The following is a 24223-nucleotide window of genomic DNA, read 5'->3' on the forward strand; positions in this document are numbered from 1 at the left end:
GACTAATTTGTCACTTCGGAAGAAACCTAGCCTCACATGATCATGAATGACCTCACACGTGTTGCAAGTCATTATAATTGTTCGCGGTACGACTTATACATACTTGCATATACACATACAATGTTATGAAGCCACTAAATTATGGATATGTATGCAGTTTAGTTATAGTCGAGAGAAAATTAAACGATCTGCAAGACCACTCTTTATCAGGATTCCATAATTCTATGATTTAATTAAACCTGATTCTTATATAATACAATTACGAATACATGTACAGCAATCGTGTAACACGACGAATATTCTGATAAAGAAAAAATTCGAATGTGTAAATTGAATAGAAATTAAAGATACTAGACTATTCTTTTAGGTTCGTAGGAAAAAGTAAAAGATAAGAAAGATGCATTTTTGTCACGAGCCTTCCGATTTCTTAGAAATGAATAAAAAACCGTAATCCATATATTTATCATAACTCTATAACTAATTAAGGTAACGTTCCTGTTCTAAGAAACGCTCAACAGGTTAATAATTTGTCCGCATTTACGTAGGAAAAGCTATTTCCCTATTCTAAGAAACATTGAGAATGTTAAAAGTTTTCCGAAATTTCGAAAGCTTGTAAAACGTCCGTAATAACACCGAAGAAAAATATCAGTACAGAACATGATTGCGAAAGATTTTTAGACTACAATGGAATATTAGTTTAAACGTGTCAAGGAATCTATTTATCGTCTGAAATTCACAGATACGCTTGTTGATCGATCGTTCAATCGTCAATCGATATTTCTCGTGCTGTTTGATCCACCTTCTCTTACGCTATGCCAAAGAATTCGATACAGAAATCTTATCGGCAACATCCAATTTATTAGTCGTACTTTGCTTTGAAATCATGGACTTTAGATGTTGATATACCTTTTATATTTGAAAGAAAGGTTAATCGATAATGAGAAAATTCTTCTTTATCTTGCTCCCCTCTAGACTGATAAATTTATGATACGTCGGAAGAGATTGCGAGTTGTTTTCACGTCACCTTTGCCCATATGTCTGTTAGGCATTTCTTACACGAGATTCGAGTCGTTTTCATCGGGAATTCGTGAAGGGCTATATGCTTTTAAGCGGTTACACTTGCCATACACATTCGGTCCAGGGTCGACTAGTCCAGTTCCACGAGTGAACGGCGATTAATACACGTTTGTGTATTTATTCTCTAGAGTTTTCGATTGATGCATTCGATTGGCTAAACTCGAGATCGCGAGATCGCCATTTATACCACGGTCGTTACGGTTCGGAGTAATTAACCGTAACGAAATAAAATTTCCTTGTCTCTTACGTAGCGATGTACGAAAATCTCAGACCATTTACTATACTGATCTTACAACGACGATTGATCATATTTTTATGAAATATCTTTTACATATCTTACATACATAGAAACGATTTTTATATTGTAGCTACATCCTGGTAACTTATAGTTCTTCTCGATTTATAATATTTTGATAAGTAAAGTCTTAGATTAAATGTCGTACGATACACGAGAAGAAAGGAAATCGAGAATGTAAATAAATTGTTTGGAAGGGTAAAAACAGATTGGCAGGTCGTACGAAATATATTCACTGGAAAGTTATTTGACACGATCGCCGAAAGAAATTTTGTTATCAGAAGGACTAGAAATTGTCACGCATGCAAATACAATAATTATAATAATATCTAAAAAATATTAGTTATTTTAAATTAGTCGATATTTCTTTATGAAGTCGTTAACGATAATCCTTGAATTATTATTTGGTCGTGTGTAATTGATATGACGCGTTACGTATTTACCTTTATATTTATTCAAAAAGACGAAACATTTCCATTTGTTAAGTGGCCTAACACTTTTTCACGGTACTGTATTTAGATGCATATATATGTATATCTGTGTACACGTGCGTGGTAAATACATTTATTACGTTATCATAGTCTCTACACGATAAACAATCGAGTGACATTATGTCTGATATTGAAACAAACACTTGTTTGTGTATATGAGTAAGTATGTAGCCTCTGTAGAAATGAAAATAAATCTGTTTTCATGTACGATCCGATTTCTGTATGTCTATTCAAAGTGACTGACGTAACAAAGATAATTAAGCTCCAGTGTGAATATACAGATGCTGGGAACATGGTATGTACTTTTTCAAATTACATTTTTCTAATTTATTAATTCATAAAACTGGCAGGCTATTAAGAGACTGAAAAGACTATTAAAAAGAAGAAGTCACTTAGTGGTTTCCTATCTAAAATACAATTATACCCGATAATAACCAATAATAACCAGTGCTGAAACGATATATTTTGCTTATGATTTTATAACATGATGTATATATATATAATATAATATGATTATATGATTTTATAATAATAATTATTTAATTTATTTTTCTTTAAAGGGGGAGCACTAAAATGCGATAAAATAAAGTAGTGTAACAATAAATGACAAAATATTTAAATAGAAGATCTTAATGTTTTACGGTACGATAATGCATTGTTAGGATAACTCTAACAATTTGTTTTAGTTTGTTTGTCTATACGAGTCACTTCTTTGATAACTCAAGGCTCACAAGACCTTCAAACAGTCCTTATTATGGAAAAAGACTCATCCCTTTAGTAATACATGCGATACCGCTAGTTTAGCGTATTGCATGAGTAATTTCTTTAACGTTTGACTCGGACGATTTTCTAAATTGTTGCAATATACTGTTACGTTGTGTACTCGAATATAGTAGCAAAGAAGTAAAAGGTATTTTAAATGATACAATTCCTTGAAAGTTTGCTTACAATTAATACGCAGAAAGTAGATATTAGTCACGAATAATTCAAATAATATTGATATATATGTATGTAATATTACTATACATAGTATATGCACGTAATGTATATAGATATGCAATCTATATGATTGATAACATTATAATATTAAAATATTGTAAAATATTCTGATAAAGTTTGTATAAAGGTATTGCGAATAATGAGAATCATAGCTTCTGCCAAGCAATATGATTACGAGTTTTTGCTTCGCTGCTGTTATTTCTTGGTACTGTCCATTGATAAGTGTTTGATCGGCAACGGGAAAAGTCTTATGACGTGATACTGTTTTCGTAGGTACATTCCTCGCTGCGTTTCATCCAAGTTGAATCATTGGACGACAGAATGTAAACGTCACAAATGATTATTTTTAATATGTTACTTATTCTTTTTCTTACGTGTACTTTGATACTTTGGGTATTTCGTACATTTTTTTGTAATTACCCAGGAGACGTAAGGAAACGTGAAGAAGAACAGGAAACTCGAAATAATATACCGATATTTTTGATTCGAATGAGACAAAGTTATAAATTGTAGAAGAATATTAAAAAACAAAAAATAAAATGAAATAAAAATACCTGATAAAAGAGAAAACAAAATATGTCTAGTAGACATCAAAGTGGTAAAATAACAAGACGCAAGTCATTAGTAATTAGTATGGAAAACCCGAGGAATAGTACGAATAATCGTGTCTGTTATTAGAATAAAAAATTATTCGAACCAGATTAAAATACTCGGAAGACGGACACGTGTTCGTGCAAAGTTATAAAAAAATAGCAATAGGTAATTAGCAACAAACATTACGGTAGAAAAAGATTGTAATGTGGTGAAAACCCGCCTTAGTAAGAATATAAATAAAATGAGAAATCGTATCAATGTTACACAGACGTTAATACGTTTTAATGGTTTATTTTCGCGCTTACATATTTGAACAAAATATTCCATAGATCACTTGATACGTGCAAAAGTACAAGATCAAGGAGAATCTCCTTCTCTTTAAGATATAAGATAAAATGGAAGCATTTTTATCCTATCTAAAAATGAATATCTATCCAGTGAATAAATTTTTACGTTTACCTTTCATATAGAAGAAAACACGGATGGAAAATTATACCGCTTCCATGTCTCTAATTGAAAGTACAAAATTCAAAGATAGCCTGCACGTAAAGTAGAAAACAATATCCGTATATACTGATGCTCGATAATTTCTATTAACAACTTTCGCAAATAGCGCGTGTGTGCTCAAAGTATTTGAATGTTGATAAGTGGAATATCTGAAAATGCAAGGTATTTCAAGGGTGTTGTTTCGAACAATAATGGAACGGTGATCGAAACGAACACTTTTATAAAATAGCTCGACGATATGTATATAATAAATTGCGAAATGGAAATCTATATTAATATGTATCACTGAAAATATATTGCGTTAATATCGAAGTTTAATACAGACGACATAAGAACAAATTATCACGTATCTTTTCGTCCCTCTTACCATTTAACGTTTCTGTTTCAATACTTTTTGTCGAACGTTTTTTGGAATATTTATTTTTAATTCGTACAAGTACCCGGAAATATTGCTTATTTTACAGCTTCTTTCGAGTAATTTTGCTACCGAAAACAACGTGACATACGTTTTACTAACAATAAGACACATGTAAACGATACGTGTATTAGCCTGCCAATAAAGATAAGAGATTTGCTACGTTTTTAACTTAAATAGACTATAGCTGTTATGCAGGTATACGTAAGTGGTAAAGAAATGAATCGTCCTCTCTGTCCCAATGTTAAGCAGTATTTGCACTTGTAAGATATATTATGTGCATCATTCATTGTTATATAAACGAAAAACCAGTATTATATTATTTCTTATCGTAATATGTATTTTACCTTGTAAGGTATTGTGCAATAGAAGCATAACAAATTTATGAAGAGCGATGAAATATATTCCTATGCACACGCGTATCTGATAACACTAAGATTTTAAATGACGTGTTGTTTCATATTTTACAAAGTGGCGAATGGAAGTTCTTTAAACAGATATAATTATTTCATTACTAATATCATGTCATTTGTATTAGAATATTTAACGAGTACTTGAAATCATTATTTTTCTTCCTATACACCATTTTCCGTGAATATCTGAAAACTTTTACCGATTTGTAGTAACAGCGTGTGAATCTGCAAGTTTCTACCTGATAAAGTCTTTCGTCATTTTCCTATGCAACAAGCAGACCATGAACTTAAATCATTAATTGGATGAGTGGATCGTATGACAAGTTCTACGAATAATTTGTCGACGTATATACATATTACGTTCTGAATTTACAACACAACGTTATATGAATAATTGAATTAATCGCGGTACTCCTTTCGCAATTCTTGTTAATACTCGTTCTTATGTATTTCATAGAATAGAGAAACTAGGTAGCGTGAAGATGAAGCGCTTTTCAAACATCCGTCCTCTCAGAATTGCTATACTTGGAGATATTTTTATTGTACGATAAAGCGTTGCGTAAGTCGAAAATCTTAACTTTGCAGCTTAACGAGGATTAGTGAATTTAATTATGATTTCCTTGCTGTTTTATCTGTGTAAGTCATATTAAATACGATAACTAAAGCCAGTAAAATTAACGGATACGAGTTAGTTCAAGATTTATCATCGCGTTGACAAAGAATTATATAATGTTTAAAATTTAAAGAAAAAACATCTACCTTGTTTCTTACAACATAGTGTATCTGCGAGTTAATTAGTGGGATATCAATAAAAAATATGTCTGCAAGGAAATTAAAGTGAATTATCATTCTTTAATAAAAAGAAATACTGTAGAAATTTTAATTGTTGTAAATGCTGATTATTTCAAATTACAGATAGACTTAACTTAAAAATTGAAAATTAATTATTCTAATTATTCTAATCTCATAGATCATTCGAGAAGACTCTAAAATTCACCGCATATGTTATGTGATAAATCCTGTATATTTGCAAATCTTAGAATAAAAAAAGTAGAAGTAGTACGAGACAAGCAGCAAAAAAATTGGAAAAAATACGCTTTAATGTATCGTCATCTTTGGATGATGATTCTTCAACGAAATAACATATTTAGAGTGCTAGAATTATTTACAAATAAATTCGTCCTACGTTGATCTTCAATATACAAAAAAAAAATTAATAAATAACATTGTTGCTGTGTGAGAGGAACAACCAATAACTCGGCCATTAACTGTGTTAAGTTCTATAATAAAATATTTGATAGCCATTATCCTTTTTCTTTTTTTAATTATTATTTATAATAACCTCGAGTACGAGGGCACCATTATTCTTTCTTTGTATATAATATACATAAGTATAATTTTAAATAAAATGCACCAAGAAATGGATTTCGACTTTCTCGAAAAAGACGAACCGTTCGTTAGTTACATATGCAAATTTTCTTATCCAGATGAAATAGGCAAACGTTTAACGAGACATAATGTTGCTAAAAGCAAATCGTGAAATTTGCAAGTCAATTCGACGAAAATGGTCCGAGCCGCCCAAGCCAGTGTGTCAAAAACATCGTTCTGCGAAATATGTATATAAAAGATGGGTTTAAAGTCTCTGTTTTTGTATTTTCAATAATGTATTTTTTAAGTGACATTGTATATGTCCCTGGTCCGTACTACGATTCTTTCTGAATCATGTGGAATTTACAGATGATGTTCATTATTCTGAGAACAGTATTTTACTCCAAGACGCGTATAAAATTAATACATCACTAATCCTATTCATTTCGATACGTCTTAGGTACATACAGTAGTAGTAGTGCGGACAATATGGGCAAGTGACTTCATTTTGAACTTTAGACATGACGGATTTTGTTACAGAGTTCTAAATGACAGCAGTAAATTATCGATGTATCGTATTAAGAAACTTAAAAAATGCTCGATTAATTTGTTGCGGTTGAAATTTTCGAAAAATTTTCTGTAATATTCGAAAATATTAGTGTTTTTATCTAATATTTTTTCATAATAAGATTATAAAACATTTTGTCCTCATATTTTGCTGTACGCATAAAAATTTCGAATTGATAATTCGAATAATTTTTTATATTCCAAATATGTATATCTTCGAGACAAGTTTGAAGATTTTTAATGATAAAGAATTATTCATGATCATGAATACTAATAATTTCGAAAACGTATGATTTAATTATATGTTTTAATATATTGTGATCTTGTAAAAATGTCACCAAGTTCTTTAACGACATTCATATTAATTATAATTTTATGTTCAAAATATCGTCATCGTCTTTAGTTCTTATTCTGACCACTATTGGCGGTGTAGACCTACGTTTTGTTGGGTCGGTAACGTTGAGAGCGGCAATATCATGTCGTCATGTCATCATTCAATATTATCTACATAAAATAAAACATGATTGCAGTACAATCTACCAGTCGAGATGTTATTATCGACCATGTTTACCGACCTTCAGTCGGTAATATAGAAAGCGAAACTAAAATGATAAATGAGTTCATAATCTGCGTATCAATTAAAGAAAGAAATAATGCACTGATTAAGTACAGAGTAGAAGTAACATTATATCATTGACTAAATACAATATAGACCTGACATTATATGAAACTTCGTGTCTCTCGAAAAAGATCGGAGTGTTTTTCACGCCCTCTTCGATTTATTCTTGTACTGTGCGCGCGGATATAAAATTTACATTCAATTCGATCGTGTCAATGCATAGACATAGGGCAGGTAGTTAAAGAATTTTGTAGTAATTTATAAAGTCAAAATTACAATATTAGTTATGGTTAATGTTATGTCCTAGATTGGAGTTAGTCGCAAATTATTGCGCCTCTACTCGCTTTAGGAAAAACAGGTTTCTTAGTTTAATATAAAAGGTTTTAAAAATATGTCATCTACATTTACACATTAAGCAATATAGTAAATAAAATTTCACCTGGTACACGCGCATAATTAAACTAGACCTTCGTTTGTTGTATGTTTGTCAAAGGAAAAACAACTGTATCTTTGTTAATTTTTAGCATAAACGTTAATTAGAAGAAGTTGTACAATCGAAACGATTATTATCGTTCTTTTTGATGGCAACGTAACAGAGAATAGTTCAATTGTCGGTTAACCTTTCGTTCAACGGAACAATCAACATTAGTTTACCGCCAGCTGCTTCCTAAACGTAATAGGCCAGCACGTGATAATCACACGCTTAGCATATGAGACGTATTCGTGGCTCGAAAATTTTCCTACCATTTTCCCATTCCTTCCATAGGGCTAACGTTGCAAAATATATCACCTTACAAACATTTAGTATCTATGCTGAAAGCTTCGGTATCCTTCATCGTGAGAGACAGTCTCTTTATTAAAGCACACGACACACGATAAACTTTAACATTTTGCTATGTTTTTTATAGAGCATGTCATTGAAAAATAATTATGTATACATATATATTTAAATTAATTTTTCATATTATTTATACCGTAAGATGAACACTAATGTGTAATCGATATTGAAAACTATTTTGCTATACTTTTTATATAACATGCTAATAAAAGATAATTACATATATATCGAGTTTAATTAAAATTATTGTATCTAAAATTTTATAGAAAATTATTGTAATTTCCATCATATTTTTGTTTTGCATTTAATACAACGTAAATTTCCACTGAAAGTTAAGAATAAGTTTTGCTAACAAAAGAAGTTGAAGTTATGTTCTAACTAAAAGGTTATTTAACACTTAGCAATCGTATTGTGATAATTAGAAAAACAAGAAATTCTGCTAATTAACCTTCAATCTTTATCAAATTTCGTTTAATTCGATATCTGAAGAGTTCAAGATATTAAACGTTAAGTGATCGGCATCATTAAACATCAATCAACGATGATAGATTAATTTATCAAAATATCATTGGTTCATCTGTAGAAGTAATTCGTCGACTCTCAACATTATGGAATATCATTTAGTGAAACAAAAGTGTTCAATATTTTAGTTCTAACAAATGCGTAGCAAAAATTAAACTTACTTAATGTTTCTGCTTCTTTGTCGAAAGACACATCCTTCTACATAATCTTCTAATTATATTTTTTATGCCACCGTAATACCTCTTAGAATAAAGTCGTATTCATTTTGATGATTACTTGTTTTTGTCTTTTTTTTATCCATTGTATCCGAGTATCTCATACATGTATACATATTATGCAACATATTACATTAACTAAGAGTAGAATCACAAAGAAATTAAGGACGTGTATCTAGTTTTATTTTATCTACAGTCTACTCTACTTGAAGTTACACTCTATTAACTCTATTTTAGTAAACTATACTTTATCTCGAAAGCAAGTATCTTCACGGCATATTATTTGATACGATATTATTAGAAGTCTAAGGAAACCTAGATGAATGTACTTTGAAAGATAAAATTGACGTCATCGATCAAGGTAAATAAATTATTACGTCAAGCATTGGATATTCCATCTGACAAATTAATAATTATTATGAAATATTAACATCAATGTTAAAAGTTTTTAAACAGGTTATGTAGAGACATTCGATCAAAATAGTCAATGTGCAATGAAATTTATGTTTAAAACCTGTTTTAACGCTAGAAATTATTTATTTTACGTAACTGTGGTAATAGTATTGTTGAAATAATATCTTCAAATACATAGTATATATAACTTTTCTCTGACGTATATTTTCATGCACAATATTAATATGAATACATCAATATACAAAAGGCAGTAAGCGATTTTAAGATTTCTAGACTTAAGATTTAATAGTTATAAAAAGAATGCCTTGTCAATAAAACAGTACGAGTATGTTAGGTTTCTAACTATAATTCTTTGGTTCTTCGATAATTTCGATGACATATTCGAACATTTTCAAACGTATTTTCCTTGAAATAGCAGGAAATCCCACGTACTTACGTTGTTGGCAACAAGCTTATCGCAAGACGATATAAAAATATCATAAAACTCGGTTATATTTTCTTTGTTACGATTTGATTTATTAAAGACAAACCAAGTACACGATAAATTAAATAGAAGTTAATTAACGTGTTATATTCTTTGAAATTGCGCATGAAGCTACACATGACCACATATTCTGAAATATCAAATGATAGCTGCGTCGCGAGTCCTTGGCAAACAGACAGAACACGTATGATTGTGCACTTTACATGATTTCGGATAGAGTACCACTTATGACTTATGTACGTAGAGACTTATATGCCAAACGAAGCTCTTCATGAATTTTAAGTGAAAAATTTCATTTGAATTTAATTACAGAAATGTATTAAAATTATTGCGCTCGCTATATTTTCTGCATATTAATTTCTTGTAATACAAAATATTTACTGACAGTCTACATAAATAAATTATTTAACTAACTAATATACAATATACATATGTTATGTAAGTAAAGAGTTTGAATTGTATTTAACACATTTGTGTTCTTTATTCACAAATACAAGAATTCAAACAAGTAAGGCATGATGTAAGTACTTTTTTAAAAAGAATTAATTAGTATTACATATGTATATAATACATTTGGTTTAATGAGTTACTCGGTATTATTTTTTTAATAAAAATAGTATATTATAGTTGGAATATTATTTAAAAGCATACATTGAATACCAAAAAGAATTCTTCAAGTTTAATATCTTAATCGCGCCTCTTCTGTATCTTTTATTTCACACTACTAAGACTCTCCAAGTCCTAACCTAAGTTTTGCTAAGGAATGACCTTGTACTATGGTCATGGGTCGTTGAAATCTTCCAAGCAGCCGCTTTCTGTTAAAAATAAAAAGCTATAGAACGCAATTAAAAAGAAAAAGTAGAAGCATCCTTGAAATCTTCCAGAACTCTCCAAAGGAAAATTATTGCTAGCATCCTATAGCTTCCACCATAAAACATTTTCTGAACTATAAAAATAACAGAGATATTTAAGTGATTCTATTTACGTGGTCGATTTGTACGATGAAATAAACGAGGTCTATGTGGAATCATCTGGATGAAATCAATGTTGAAATAGCTACATCATTATAAATGCAAACCACAAGTTTGATGTTTTCTGGCATTCGTACTTGGCTACTACTTGTTTTGTCGCCATCGATGTCGTTGTTGCCAATGTCGCGAAAAATTGTCGAAACCGGGTTTATCCACCTCTGTCTGGTCTAAATTTCGTCTGCCGAAAAACCAGAGTTGGCTCGCAACACAGTCGCACAAGTTTATAACGTAATTTAGTAGTCTACTATAAAGTCTGAGAGAACTTGAACTTGTTTGTTTGGAATTCGTGTAACTTTATCTGACAAAATTTACGTAATATTATGTGTAAAATTGGAAAACTACAAAATTTATAATTATATTTAATTTGTCATCTATTTTAATCTCAGTATAGTAGAAGATTATTTTTCATGTAGTAAGTTCTTCGTAAACAATTTCTAAATTAAATAACGTGATGATATTATCAACATCTTGCTTGAATGTTAATTTTGTTTTGTTTTTTTATCTTGTATTTTGGGTTGAAACATTTCTGACAATAAATAATATCCCAAGTGCTTATGCTCGATCAAATATCGATAAAACGTATCCTATCAAATTTAAATCTGACAATATAATGAGCATAGTTCTCAACTCCAAGTTATGTATCGATAAATACGTAGCCGCTAAAAACCTCATAAGTTAAATACTACCTAAATGTTATACAAAAAACAAGAACTTCGTTTATTTATGATGGAATCACTTCTTTTTAAAGAAGTTTAAGAGTTATGATGATACATCTAACAAACACAAGATCATTTGAATTTCCTTGCCCAAATTGATACATCATGCACGATGATCTACTTTAATTGATATTACTCATGATCGTGGATCATGACTTGATTCAATTGTCATTGGAGGTGTACTTCCTATTAGTCAAATGAAAAATCGTGGGTAGTGAACAGAATTAGTTAAGTTTTCATACTCTTCAGTCATACCGCCTGCTAAAGTGATAAGAAAAATAAAATTCTACTGTAACGATATACAATGTAAGCTTAATATTGCATCGATCAAAGTTCTTTTCTAAAAATAATGATAATTTGTTTGACTTAAGTTCACCTTGGTAAACATATAAATTTCATTCTATCTTAGTTTTACTTCTGATATTTTAAATTTACAACAGTACGGTTTTGATGCGCAGATATTTTCTTCGTTCGACAATATTTAAGTGTTTATACTCGTCATTCATAAATCATGTAGAATTGAACCACTGCTTTCGGATTATAGGATTATAGGTTACATTTTTAAATAAAAATTTCCTGAAATTGAAGCTTCTGGTGTTACTCATTACGTTGATGGTTAAATGATATGATATACGAATACTTCTGATACGATATAAGTATAGGTGGTTTAAATTTACGCGCGCGTAGCTGAAAATATTGAAGAGCGTTGGGTAGGTGTCGGTCCTCTTGAAAGTACTTCTTGCGCATTCAAATATAAACTCAGAAGCCAGGTCACGGCTTGAAAATAATCCTGAGCATTTAGGAAGGCAACCCATTGCTTTTAGACCGACAGAGACTTGTGACGCATATAATTCCCCTTACCTCCCTTTCCGACTATGCTCTGATTTCGATGGCACCCTTAGAAATCGTTCTATCGAATCTCAAAGACTTAATGTGCTTAAAATAATCCATTACCGTCGATAAGAACGTAATACATTCGCGTCAATATTTCTTCTGTAAACATGATGCAATTTGATATTATAAGTTTTTCATTTTTTCTGTAGATGAAGGTCTAAAGGACGCGTGAATGTCAACTTGTTTTTCTTTTTTTCTTCTTTTTTTTTAATAAATAGCTTTAATCGACGCGGCTCGTTATTATCTACAAAAAAGTGTTACGTTGTTGGTCACAATATCATTAGTTTAAAAGGTACTTTAATTTCAAGGTGATAATATTATATAATATGCTCTTCTTTCTAAAATAACGTACTACAGTTATTTCTTACAAGATATTAGAAAGTAACGAGAGAAAAGATAGTTTACGGATACTTATAGAAATTAAATTACTTATCACTGATGTTTTTTATTGAGAAATGATACGACCAACTATAGGAACGAAAGAAATCTAATGACACATATAATGAGTAAATGAAGCGATCTAATGGAGGAAAAGTAGCTCTACAATAAATAATTGCTACATGTATCAGAAAGAAAGTAAAGATAGAAACGTATTTGGCATCCAGTTCTCTTTGACCTTCGTGAACTCTACGTGGTAACACGAATTGTGATATTACTCGCGGCGCAACGGCTACCATGGTTGCATATGCGTCTGTCTCTCTACGCAGGAACTGCTATTAATTTCACTCGTTTTTATTGTTTCAGAGTCCTTGCAATTGTTGTCGCATCTTGGTGAGTGACCTTACATTAATGGGTTATTAAAAGAGTGTCTATCGTTAATCCGACGCAATTATTTCAGAGAAAAAAGTTAGTTCACGTTACGATTAGCTGATGAATTAATTTATTTCACGTTTATACGTATCGAAGCTCTTTCATTGGGAAGTTCGAATTTGGAAATCCTTCTTTAATTTAATGGTCGTGTCTTTTCAATTCCCTTGAATGAATTAAAATTTTCGTGAAATCCTCTGCGAATTCAGGCAACTCGACTAAAGCGAAAGAAACTTTAAGACTAAGCATTTTGTTGAATTTGTCAATTTGGAAAATATTGGTTCGACTGTTGTATAGTGATTCATAATTGACAGAATATGTTAACGTCTTGTTCTTTATTGAATTTACATCGGCAACGTTACAATCAGTGCGTTTAATGTCCCTATTAAGAACTGCACACGTGTGTGTCTTTTAATTTTTCAAAACCGTATGAATAAAGTTAGAAAATGTCGCAAAGAATGACGTCGTTATAATGTCGTATCGATCATTGTCGCGTTTACGCAGACACCTAACGTATTTTCACACAGTCTGTTATGAATCGATTTTTAAGCGATACTATTATCAGCGTCCACATCGCGCACCATTGATCCTAACCTTTTCCGGGCTATATTTTCTTAATGTTAACATTAAACGTTAAAGATGATACCGTTTGATATATCGGATGACCAAGGATGCAACCTTTTCCAGTTAAATCGAAGAGCATGCGGAAAATCACAGAGAATCTTTACATAGGGTGTGGCAACATAATATGATAATACACGAGAAGTTATTATCCATGCGAAAATACGACGAAAATTTGGAATAAGATTGTTTTCATTTGAAACTACGTTTTCGAGAAAATTAAATTTCAGTTGAAGATAGATTTATTGCGGTAATGAACTGAACTTGTAATGAAAGAAGGTATCAGACAGAAAAGCAAGGATAGTATAAATAAAGAAATTATATCCAAGAGATTGGAAATCCAAATGATGAGTTAACTTGATTCCCCGGTTAACAGTTAAGGAAAAATAAACATATAGCAGTAACCGAACTGACAAGAGAGTAAGATCTTTAGAATATGACTCACATGATGTTTCATATTATCTATTTTTCAATGAATGAGATCTATTTATACGATTTGAAGAGGGAACATATCTAGAGGGTGTGTTTTCGTGGAATCTTAGGATTGGTTGGTAGATCGAGGATGTTTAACTGTTAGAAGATTGAGGTCTAGCTACACTGAACAGCGTATGAGGATCTTACGATATTAAACAATTATTATTTTGTATTTTTATACTAATCTCACTGACCTTGTTATTTTTACATGCACAGTACAAGATAAATTTCATTTATATACATATAAATGACGAAAATATTTGAACATTTATGGAAAACTTTTATAAACATATTATGATTGTTATAGAAAACATTGAAAAATTTTATTGCCACTGTAACGAGACACGACCATCATAATAATAAATCATTAAAAATTATAAACGTATCAATAATTATAAATTAATTTGAAGATATATATAAAAGTCATGACATTTATTAGTGATAAAATTTTTTGGGCTTTTATATAGTACGTACGATACATCTATCTAAGTTTTCCATGATAAGTGTTGTAATACTTCCTGAGCCACTGTAAACCGTAAGCAATTTCATTATCACGAACGAATTAACCATCACCTAGAAAATATATTGCACAATTAATTTCTCGATATGTTGGTATTTAATATAGTGAATACATTCGTTAGAGCAATGATCTCTATCAAACTCGATAACTGTAATTCTATTTTCGCTTAATCGCTAAACTAAGCGGCACGACGTCTGAAAATAGCTTAAGGCGGTAACTCTCCATGAAGTCGATCAATCGGTTTCTAATTGAAGAAACTTTCCGTGGTATAGCATCGAGATGCCACGAATCTAGCACGTGATATTTACGTGACGTTTGACGTCAATAAGACGGAAAATCTGCGAAATTCGATCTCGTGAAAATTTGAATCATAAATTGGAAATGACGGGAAACGTTTAAAGTTTTTGATTTATTGCCCTTCGAACTGACATAACACCACAAAAAGCTAACAAACCGATTTTCACAACAATGGTTTAGCCAGATTCTATTGTCCTTTCAAACTATATTTTACGAAACATTCTCGGTCAGTGAACGACCTATATTTTTTTGTATATTATAATTCTTCATATTTTCTTCAAACTTGAGAAACAAGTTATGATTGAAAATCACGATTTGGTCCGAAAGTGAACCAAAGAAAGTAGTTCGCAAAGAAAGATAATTACTGGTTACTTTCGAAATATTTCTGCATCTCATATTTAAAAGATTTCTTCAAGGAGAACAAATAATTTTAAAGAATTGCAAAGATACAAATAGGTAATTACATATATATTGTGTAATAATTTCTTTAAAATTCCAGTGAAATGCAAACATCAACGTCAAACAAGTCAGTCACGTTAACAAAGAAAATCAATAATAGAAAGTGATCAAGGAAAATATTAGACTTTTGTAATCAAATAATTGAGATAAACATTCGATGCTATAAGAAATTGCAAAGTGTTATAAATTGTTTGAAAGAATTCGTAAAAAATGATACAGCGCAATCTCTTAAATAGTAACTTGTACTGAAAATGTATGTGCGTACTTTACTGTAACGTAATGTAATAACATTTTGCTTCTCAAAGTTATTAAACGCTATTTTATACCAGATGAGTCATCTTACTTAGGATTCCTAATATTTAGAATCTGTTTGGTAATACATAACTCTAGCTTCTTTTTAATAAATATACGATCTTTGTTTAATTTCTAGCGATATTAAACAGAATCTGATTACTAAAAGATAAGACATAAGTGAAATTGCGTCTAGTTGTCTCACTGATTTGTCTCCTTCAGTATTCTCTGTGTACGACCTTCCTCCTCTGAGCACGAGCATAACTTTTTTTCCTTCTAGTTTCCTAGATAGGCTCGATTAACTTCCTTGTTCATGGGTTTTGAAAACTCTTTGAAAAATCCAAGGTGGACGTGCGAGATAGACAATGGAATAGCAGTTTCCTAGTTTGAGTCATACGCTTACGCACAAAGTGTTTTCCGTATACTGTTCTAGCACATAATTTTAATATACTCACGAGTTGGAAAAGATTAATTTAAAGAGAGTAAATGAGAGAATATGAAAATATTTCTTACAAATTTTTTAAGCTTTGAATCGGGACTTGAGTTTGTAAAATAAAAGTATCTTGAATATTTTTGTATTGCAAAAATGATTTTAGGAGTATAGTAGAAAATTGATTAAAGATAGTGTTTTAAAATTAAAAAAAAAAAGAAAGCAAAGTTAATGGTACGTAATAAATAATAGAGATAAAAATTTATTTACGAGAGTAATTTTTGTACAAATAAGAATTGATAATTTTGATGGCTTGTTCTTTTGAATTACAACATATTGTACTTCAATTTAAACAAAACCCTAAATATTAGTATACAAAAGATTTAACGTGAAATGGTCACTATGTTTCTGATCCCTGTGATGTATATTATTGACTAAAAATTTTGAATTCCTTACCTTGTTATACATAATAATTTCCTCGGTTCGGTTGAATCCATATCTTACTTTTTTCGGTAAACTTCAGAACCGAATAACTTTTTAATTAAATATGAAATTAATTAAAAAAAATTGAAAATAGTTGTTACAAACTTGTCCTGTAATTATGTTTGAAGAAAAGTACAAGTTAAATTTCACAAACATGATTAGGCTTCTTGATAATTAAACTTATGTTAACCTTACGTTATCTCGTTCCACTCTTACTTTAGTACAGCAAATAAAACTATAGATTATCGTAATAGCGTGATATTATATAATAGCTTAACTAAAAATACATAAACACGTGACATTAATACTTAAATTAACATTAAATTCAGACACGTGCGATATATTGGAATAAACAATAAGCGAAAATGGCATCAGATACATCGACCGTAACAGATGGAGAAAATTTTTCAATTCAAATTAAGCCAAAGTCGAGAATTAAGAGACTTTTTACTATTATTATAACAATTTATAAATCTATGACTGTGTAGGGGGATAAAACGATTTTATCGAGAGAGATTATATCCATTATAGAAATAAACTTGTTTAATTAGTAATCAATAGTAACAGAGTAGAAAATGAAAAATAGAAAACGGAGAAGTAAAATAATTTCAAGTCCTTAACATTACCAACTTTGTATGTACATAATCAAAATGAAAGTTTATCTAATTAATTCTATATACTTTTTCTTAATTTTTAAAATTTAGCTACCCGTGAACATTGTCAAGCGTACGTTAACACAACCTTTGCTCCTTCCTCTTTTTGACAAATAAATGTCTTTGAATCATTGTAATTTTTCGAACGGTTCCTGGTGTGTACTTTGAATCTTGGCCAATAAGCGTCTTTATGGCGCGAAAGAGTTATACATTTGCGTCAGAAGGTTCCTTCGCGCTGCGGATAAATGGTTCTAAACTGTTCACGTTCAGGCTGGTTGAAATAGCGTTGTTTACATCCAACGATCTGCTGAATACAAAGGGGCATCTGCTCTCGATAATCTTGCTCTTAAATTCGCGTTAGTTGTCAAGCAACGGTACTTACATATGCAAATTGCAATATGTTTCAGTATAAATTATATATCCGTACGTATTTCATCACGTGTTGACAACAAATGTGCGTCTTCATCGTCATAGAACACTTGTCAAGACTCGAATATTGTGTCAAATTGAGACGATCATGGGAATAATAATCACTTCATTGTCTTATTATCTCAATTGTTTCTACATATTGTTAACTCTTACTAAAGATGATAAGGTAATCAATTGAAAATTGATGAAGCGGTCTATACTTTTAAGTTTTTAAAAATGATTCATCATTCAATGTTATAGAATATAAAATAACAAATTCTCTTTATGATCTCCCTCGGTATAAACTCGTTGATTCAATTATTTACTTTAGTTTAACTTAATTCTTATTTATAGTTGAAGGAGAATTTAATATGAAAATTGAAATATATTCATTTATAATGATAGACAGATTATAACAAGAAGATAAATAATAAAAAAAGAAAGACTCTGGAATTATAAATAAACAAATAATCTTTTCTATTTTTATCAGCTTTTTAGAAATTGTTGCAATTTTATATTACGTTCATGTTAAGTACAAGGACAGAAATGCAAATAGAGTTATTTATAGGCTTTCTATCTGTTAACCGCTTAATCCGAGATAAAATGGCCTCATCATTTCAATGAAAATAACCAGTCACTGTAATTACTCGGTCATAAATAAGAATAAACCAAACTTCCAGATGGAAATTAGTACACGCAGACGGACGTTATATATCGAACTGATTAAATCACAATAAAAATAGGATATAAATACACAGTAAACCTCTTCTTTAGAGAATACAATTTACGCCTGTTGTTACGATTATAGCATTAGAAATTTATGCGTTGAAAGATGTAAAAATAGAATTTTCTTTCTACGACCATATGTATAAAAAGAAATGTTATTCTTTAATATTGGATTGTTGAGAAGTTTATAGCAAAGGTTAAAGAAAATTCGAAGACGAAACATTCTATTTATAATAAATATACACAATTTGTTTCCATGAAGATTCAAAAGCTTTAATCGAAAAGTTCTTCGCGTTTTTGAATGATAAATTCCTTCAAATAATTTTATAAAACTATTTACTAAACAGTATCTATTAATATAAAAATATTTTGATCAAAAATCAAAATGAACGATGTACTATACTTTTTCGTCTGATCAATTTCATACGTTTTTAATTACCGAGTTTAATGGATGATCAATGGCGAAGGTTTAGAGAAATATAGATTATCCGATCATAACGAATAATCTTTCAAATCCATCAAATACACAATAAAAGTTAATACCGACAGCTACAAAGATTGCTATATTTCTGTGACCAATCCCAATATCATCGGTAGCAGGACAGAGCTACTTCTCCTATTAAGTGAAAAGAAAGCTCCCATTCGAATGATCTGGCTTTGTTTTGAATGATTTAGTACGTGCTAAATGTTATCATAATCCTTACTTACCCTTATCGCTCTAAGAAGCAAAAGATAGAAAGATCAATAACATTTAATAGCTATTAGAAATAAGAGATACGGAATGGAATTACTTTTAAATCGTACTAAATGGTGAAATACCCTTTCCGATACGTTGTATTAAATGTCGATCGAAAATATTTGCATTGATCCATCACTAATTCGTCACTGTCAGATTCCCGCGCATTTCTCTAGATTAATTTATTCTCTCTCAAAAAAAGCCTTCTTTATGGATTATTGTTTGCCAGAGGACGTTTGTCCTTTCAGTAAAACATATATACAGCGATGTATTATAATGACATTAATCGCGTATAGTTATGAATTACTATATTGTTTGCGACGATCTGATGGTTATATATTGAATACACTCATTAATTAGTATCAAAGGCATACATTCTTTAAGTCTACCGTACCACCTAGTTTACCAAAAGAAAAATAAGTTAACTTACGCTAGTTCGTATCAAAATTCGTTTCCAGAAGGCAGAGTTTGGCGAATGAGTTTCTAAAGTTGAAATTTTTCTATCATCTATATTTTTCTTAAAAGAAATATTAAAGAACTATTAAAAGAACTATTTATGAACATGGAAAAATAAAGTGCTTACAGAATGCAGCTGTGTCAATCTATAAAAAAATTCTTCCTCATTGGGGAAGGTTAACCATTTTTATAACTCCTGTGGTTGAGTTGTGTCGATCGATAAATCTGTTGACATTCAAGTATAATGTAGACATTTTATACCGTTACTTTATACTTTATAATTTTTTTGTATTTGTTTAGACTATCTAAAGAATGTATTAAATATACCAATATCGTAAAAAAATGTTCTATGCACATAAAATAAACATGTGTGATATAAAGTTATTAATAGCTTCCATAAATTACTATAAAAGTTACAAGAAACGTATCGTTATCTATTAAAAATATTTATGAATAGACTCGTGTCTACAAAACGTCTACAATTTTAATTGTTTTTCGTGTTTATAAACAATGACACGCTTTACTTAGTATCAATTCTACTGTTCCTCACTAGTGGATTGAATCATCAGAATATATTTGTAGTAGCACGGTTCAGTAATCATGAATACACAGACGGTAGTGTTTGCCTTAGATGTAGCTGACAGTAATGCCATACTTGCAACTGGCAGTATAGGTAATGTATGCTGAAGATAATGAAACTCTTTTCCAATCAAAAGACTGAATTATAAAAATATTTGTAAAATAGATTTATGATACTATTATATTTCGAATAGTTTCAGAGATAGCTTTGATAAATCAGTGTAATAGATTTCTTAGATCCGTTAGGTTTGATCCTTGGAACTTAGAAATTTTCGTTGGAAGATGCTGTACACTGTATATGCATCCCCTGAATCTTACTATCCGATTTTCTGTACGTCCTAAAACCATTGTGCAGCACAAGTACTCCAACCTTAGTCCTAAGCCTATATCATAGAAATAAAAACTTGTTCAAAATAGTTAGCTGCCGATCCTAAATTATATACCAATAAGTTCCAACTTCGATTTAATGTCTACCTTCTTAAAATAGACTTTCTCGCCTCTGATGAAAACGATACCTTAAATTACCACACAGGTTGAGCCAGGTAAAATTTTGTATCGAAGAAGACAGGTAGGTAATTTGTCGGACGACCTTTAACAAGGGGGAAGAACTTTTCCCAACCTGTGTGTACACTCCATCTACGCATGCTACCACCCTTGTTAGTGAATGTTAGAAAGGAAAATTACCTATAACATCAATTAGGAAGCCCTGATACAAAACAGAAACTCGAGGTCGAGACACTAAGAGACATACTTGTCGCCATGTGCCTAACCATGTACCTAAATACTTGTCTCGTAGAAACGGTGCTAGCGAACGATGATGTATTGCTAGCTATTTAAAAATAATACGGATATATCAATTGGTATCTGTCGTATCATAAGAATCTTTTTCAATAACAAGGTAACGATAACAAAGTCTGCGACTTAGTCCCTAATTAGTTGCAAGCTAATCCCCTAATCAAAGATATAATAAATACTCTTACTAGAGGTTAAGGATCAATTTAGCTAGATAACAGATTTTCAAAAATCCTGAATTCAATGTATACTTAACAAGATTTTTTTTACAAATCTTTAGTATATTTGAAAATATAACTATCAAAAATACGAGTCATCTATAAATACCAAGATCTTTACATTAAGATCTTAAGATTATAAGTATATAATTCCTGTTGCCATTAACCATGTACCTATATACATCAAGTAAAGTTACAATAACTAAGCTTAATTTTTATGAATAAACGACGTCATTACTTAAAACGTCATAAAAATCTAATGTCATATAAATTTGACGTCATATACAACTATAACGTTATAATATGTGTATTGATTTATAATATCGAGACGGCTTTCGAAGGTAACATCCAGGGATGAATGAACATCGCAGGTCATTCTGACGAACGATACAATGATGTCATAAAAGTATATTTTTATTTCAGGATACTTGCAACCCTTGTAGTATTTAAAAAATGAAATAAGATTATAAGAAATAATGCAATACTATGAGAATGAGATGTTAAATAGAATACAAAGGAATCTGTTTTTAGCTTTCAACAATAATAAAGATAAATGCATTTGTTAATTTAAAAAGCAATGACACTCACTAAATTATCATTCTATACATTATATTCATACGATTAGATATTTCGGACGTATTAATAATAAAATATAATTATTTTTATTTATGCAGATCCTCCTGTCGACAGCGTGTACATGATATGTGGCGTATTGATCGCTTTGCTATTAGTCGGCGTCATCATCGTTCTTCTTGCTGTAACGATCAGGTAATAAAACATATACTAATATTTTAAAGAACATTTAACATTTTAGAATACGACAACGTAAATATTTTGCATTTTCCAAAACATTTTATAAACCTCTTAGAGTTTATCAATACATATTACAATAATATACGTATATTGTAAATAATTACTAAACGGTATTTGAATATCTTGTAGTATGTTATGTATAAAAAAAAAGACTAATCTTTTACATCTAGTAATTTAGTCTTCGATACAAAAATAAAATATATATAACAGTTACGTATATTGGTACAACGGCTTCGAGAGCTTCTTTGGAAAACACACAATATGAAAAATGGATGAGAAGGATAACAAACGTTATAATAAATCAGTGGAGCGAAGTTGTAAACTAACTATAAAAAAAGCCAACAAGAGGAAGAAGGAAAATAGAGAATGCATAAAATATTAAAAATAGAAAGTACACAATTGGATATAGTTCAACAGTCCTTTCAAGCATTAATCGCGTGTTATTGAACATGCATCAACAAATAGCGTGTATTCATCAACTAAAACTCTATCCAATTAAGGTCATCTCTCTGTTTCTCTTTCTCGCGCGTTCACCACCAAGTAACGATATACTTACGTAGTTCGTATTGCTGTCGAATGCAAACATGTGTATAACTGCGTTGTAGTGTCGGCGTAAATTTATCAAGAAGAAAGCAACGCCGTGTATGATGCACATATCGCGATACGTGTACAAAACTTAATTAAATAACGTGATTAAAACTCGTTAAACGTTAATGATCAAGGAAATGAATGTATTATCGTGCAAGGTGATCCACCTTAGAAATTAAATGTATAAATGTTCTTTTTTATTTGAAGTTAAAAGAAAATGAAGTCGGTTGCTAACCATAAGTACAATTTCTTTCTGTGAGGCAATTCGTTTGTAATAGCTTCCTGGAATATGGGATTTCAATCGAAAACTTCGTTTGAATAAATTCGAACAAAGGTATTAAAGCTATGCTTGTCATATTAATGCTCAATTCGTGCATTTTTTAATAACACTATCTAGAGTTAGACTTTGACTACAAAAGTAAAACTAAGCAAAGCAATGCTAATTATTCAATGAAATTTCTGATAACGTATGAATAGCTTGTATTTTACATTTCGTAGTGTGAATCAGGGTTTTCATTTGAAAATCTGACTCACACAATTCAACATTATTACAAATGGTTTCGGAACGAGTGAATTATCGTGACTTAACGTACTTCACGTATAATTAATTAGTTATTTAGATCGGAATATGTATATCGAATAAAAATTTAGTGGCAACTATCTTGTGCGCTATTAATAATGCGAAGTAATGAGTGCGAGTAAAGTGAGTTTACAATAGAATTGCAGCAAATTGTTAAGCATTATCCAATTTTTATAAGAATGCATAACTAGCTCATTAGCAATCGAACTCTATCATATTTTTCAAATAATCGAAATGACGTTAATAACAGTTAATATGTCATTAACTATCCTTATAACATGAAATAATTGCGCATTAGACGTACCAGATGCCGTAATAATATGATCGCTCGTCGCGTGCTTTAACAGGAATCGGAAATTCGTGAATCACGTGCAGACTCGCGTGGATGAAATGTGGAAATCTGATAATCTGTAAGAGAATTTCGCTTTAAATCCCAATAAAGGATTTTATCTTGGATTTATCCGACTGTAAGTTTTCCTGTCCAACAGCATTGTGATCGAGATTAGACGGAAAGGTTTCTCCATGTATCCAGACTGCAGTCGATAAAAATATTTTTCTTCGTATTTTCGCTAGTTTCTTTCACTTGAACAAATTCAATCTCAAGATTAGAATCCAGGAACTTCATTGCGATACGCTTTCGTTGAAAATTTTCTCTGTACCTGTGATAGTGAAGCAACTTTTATTATCTCGCTCTTTATCTGGCTAACAATGATCTGTGTAGCTTGTGTAAAGATGTTCGTCTGTTTTATTGTTGATAGTATAAAGTGTTCCTGTTCCTATATGTTGTCTCGTAATTAAGTAAATGAAATTTTTATCTGTCATCCTTATAAACA

General features: G+C 30.6%; 1 protein-coding gene across 5 annotated transcripts in view; it reads left to right on the top strand.

The window, feature by feature from the left end:
* The window catches only part of LOC132905900 (uncharacterized), a 66385-nt gene that overhangs the window by 28459 nt on the left and 13703 nt on the right, over positions 1-24223 (top strand). For 3 of the 5 annotated variants that reach the window (XM_060957638.1, XM_060957641.1, XM_060957640.1), the window contains one exon: positions 22084-22177. In XM_060957638.1, coding sequence (XP_060813621.1) covers positions 22084-22177 — 94 coding nt within the window. Of the gene's footprint in view, positions 1-13203; positions 13231-22083; positions 22178-24223 lie in introns of all 5 variants that reach the window. The other 2 variants (XM_060957637.1, XM_060957639.1) reach the window with 1 other exon arrangement.

Source organism: Bombus pascuorum, chromosome 4 (genome assembly GCF_905332965.1).
Source record: "Bombus pascuorum chromosome 4, iyBomPasc1.1, whole genome shotgun sequence".
In the NCBI taxonomy this organism is placed as follows: Eukaryota; Metazoa; Arthropoda; class Insecta; order Hymenoptera; family Apidae; genus Bombus; species Bombus pascuorum.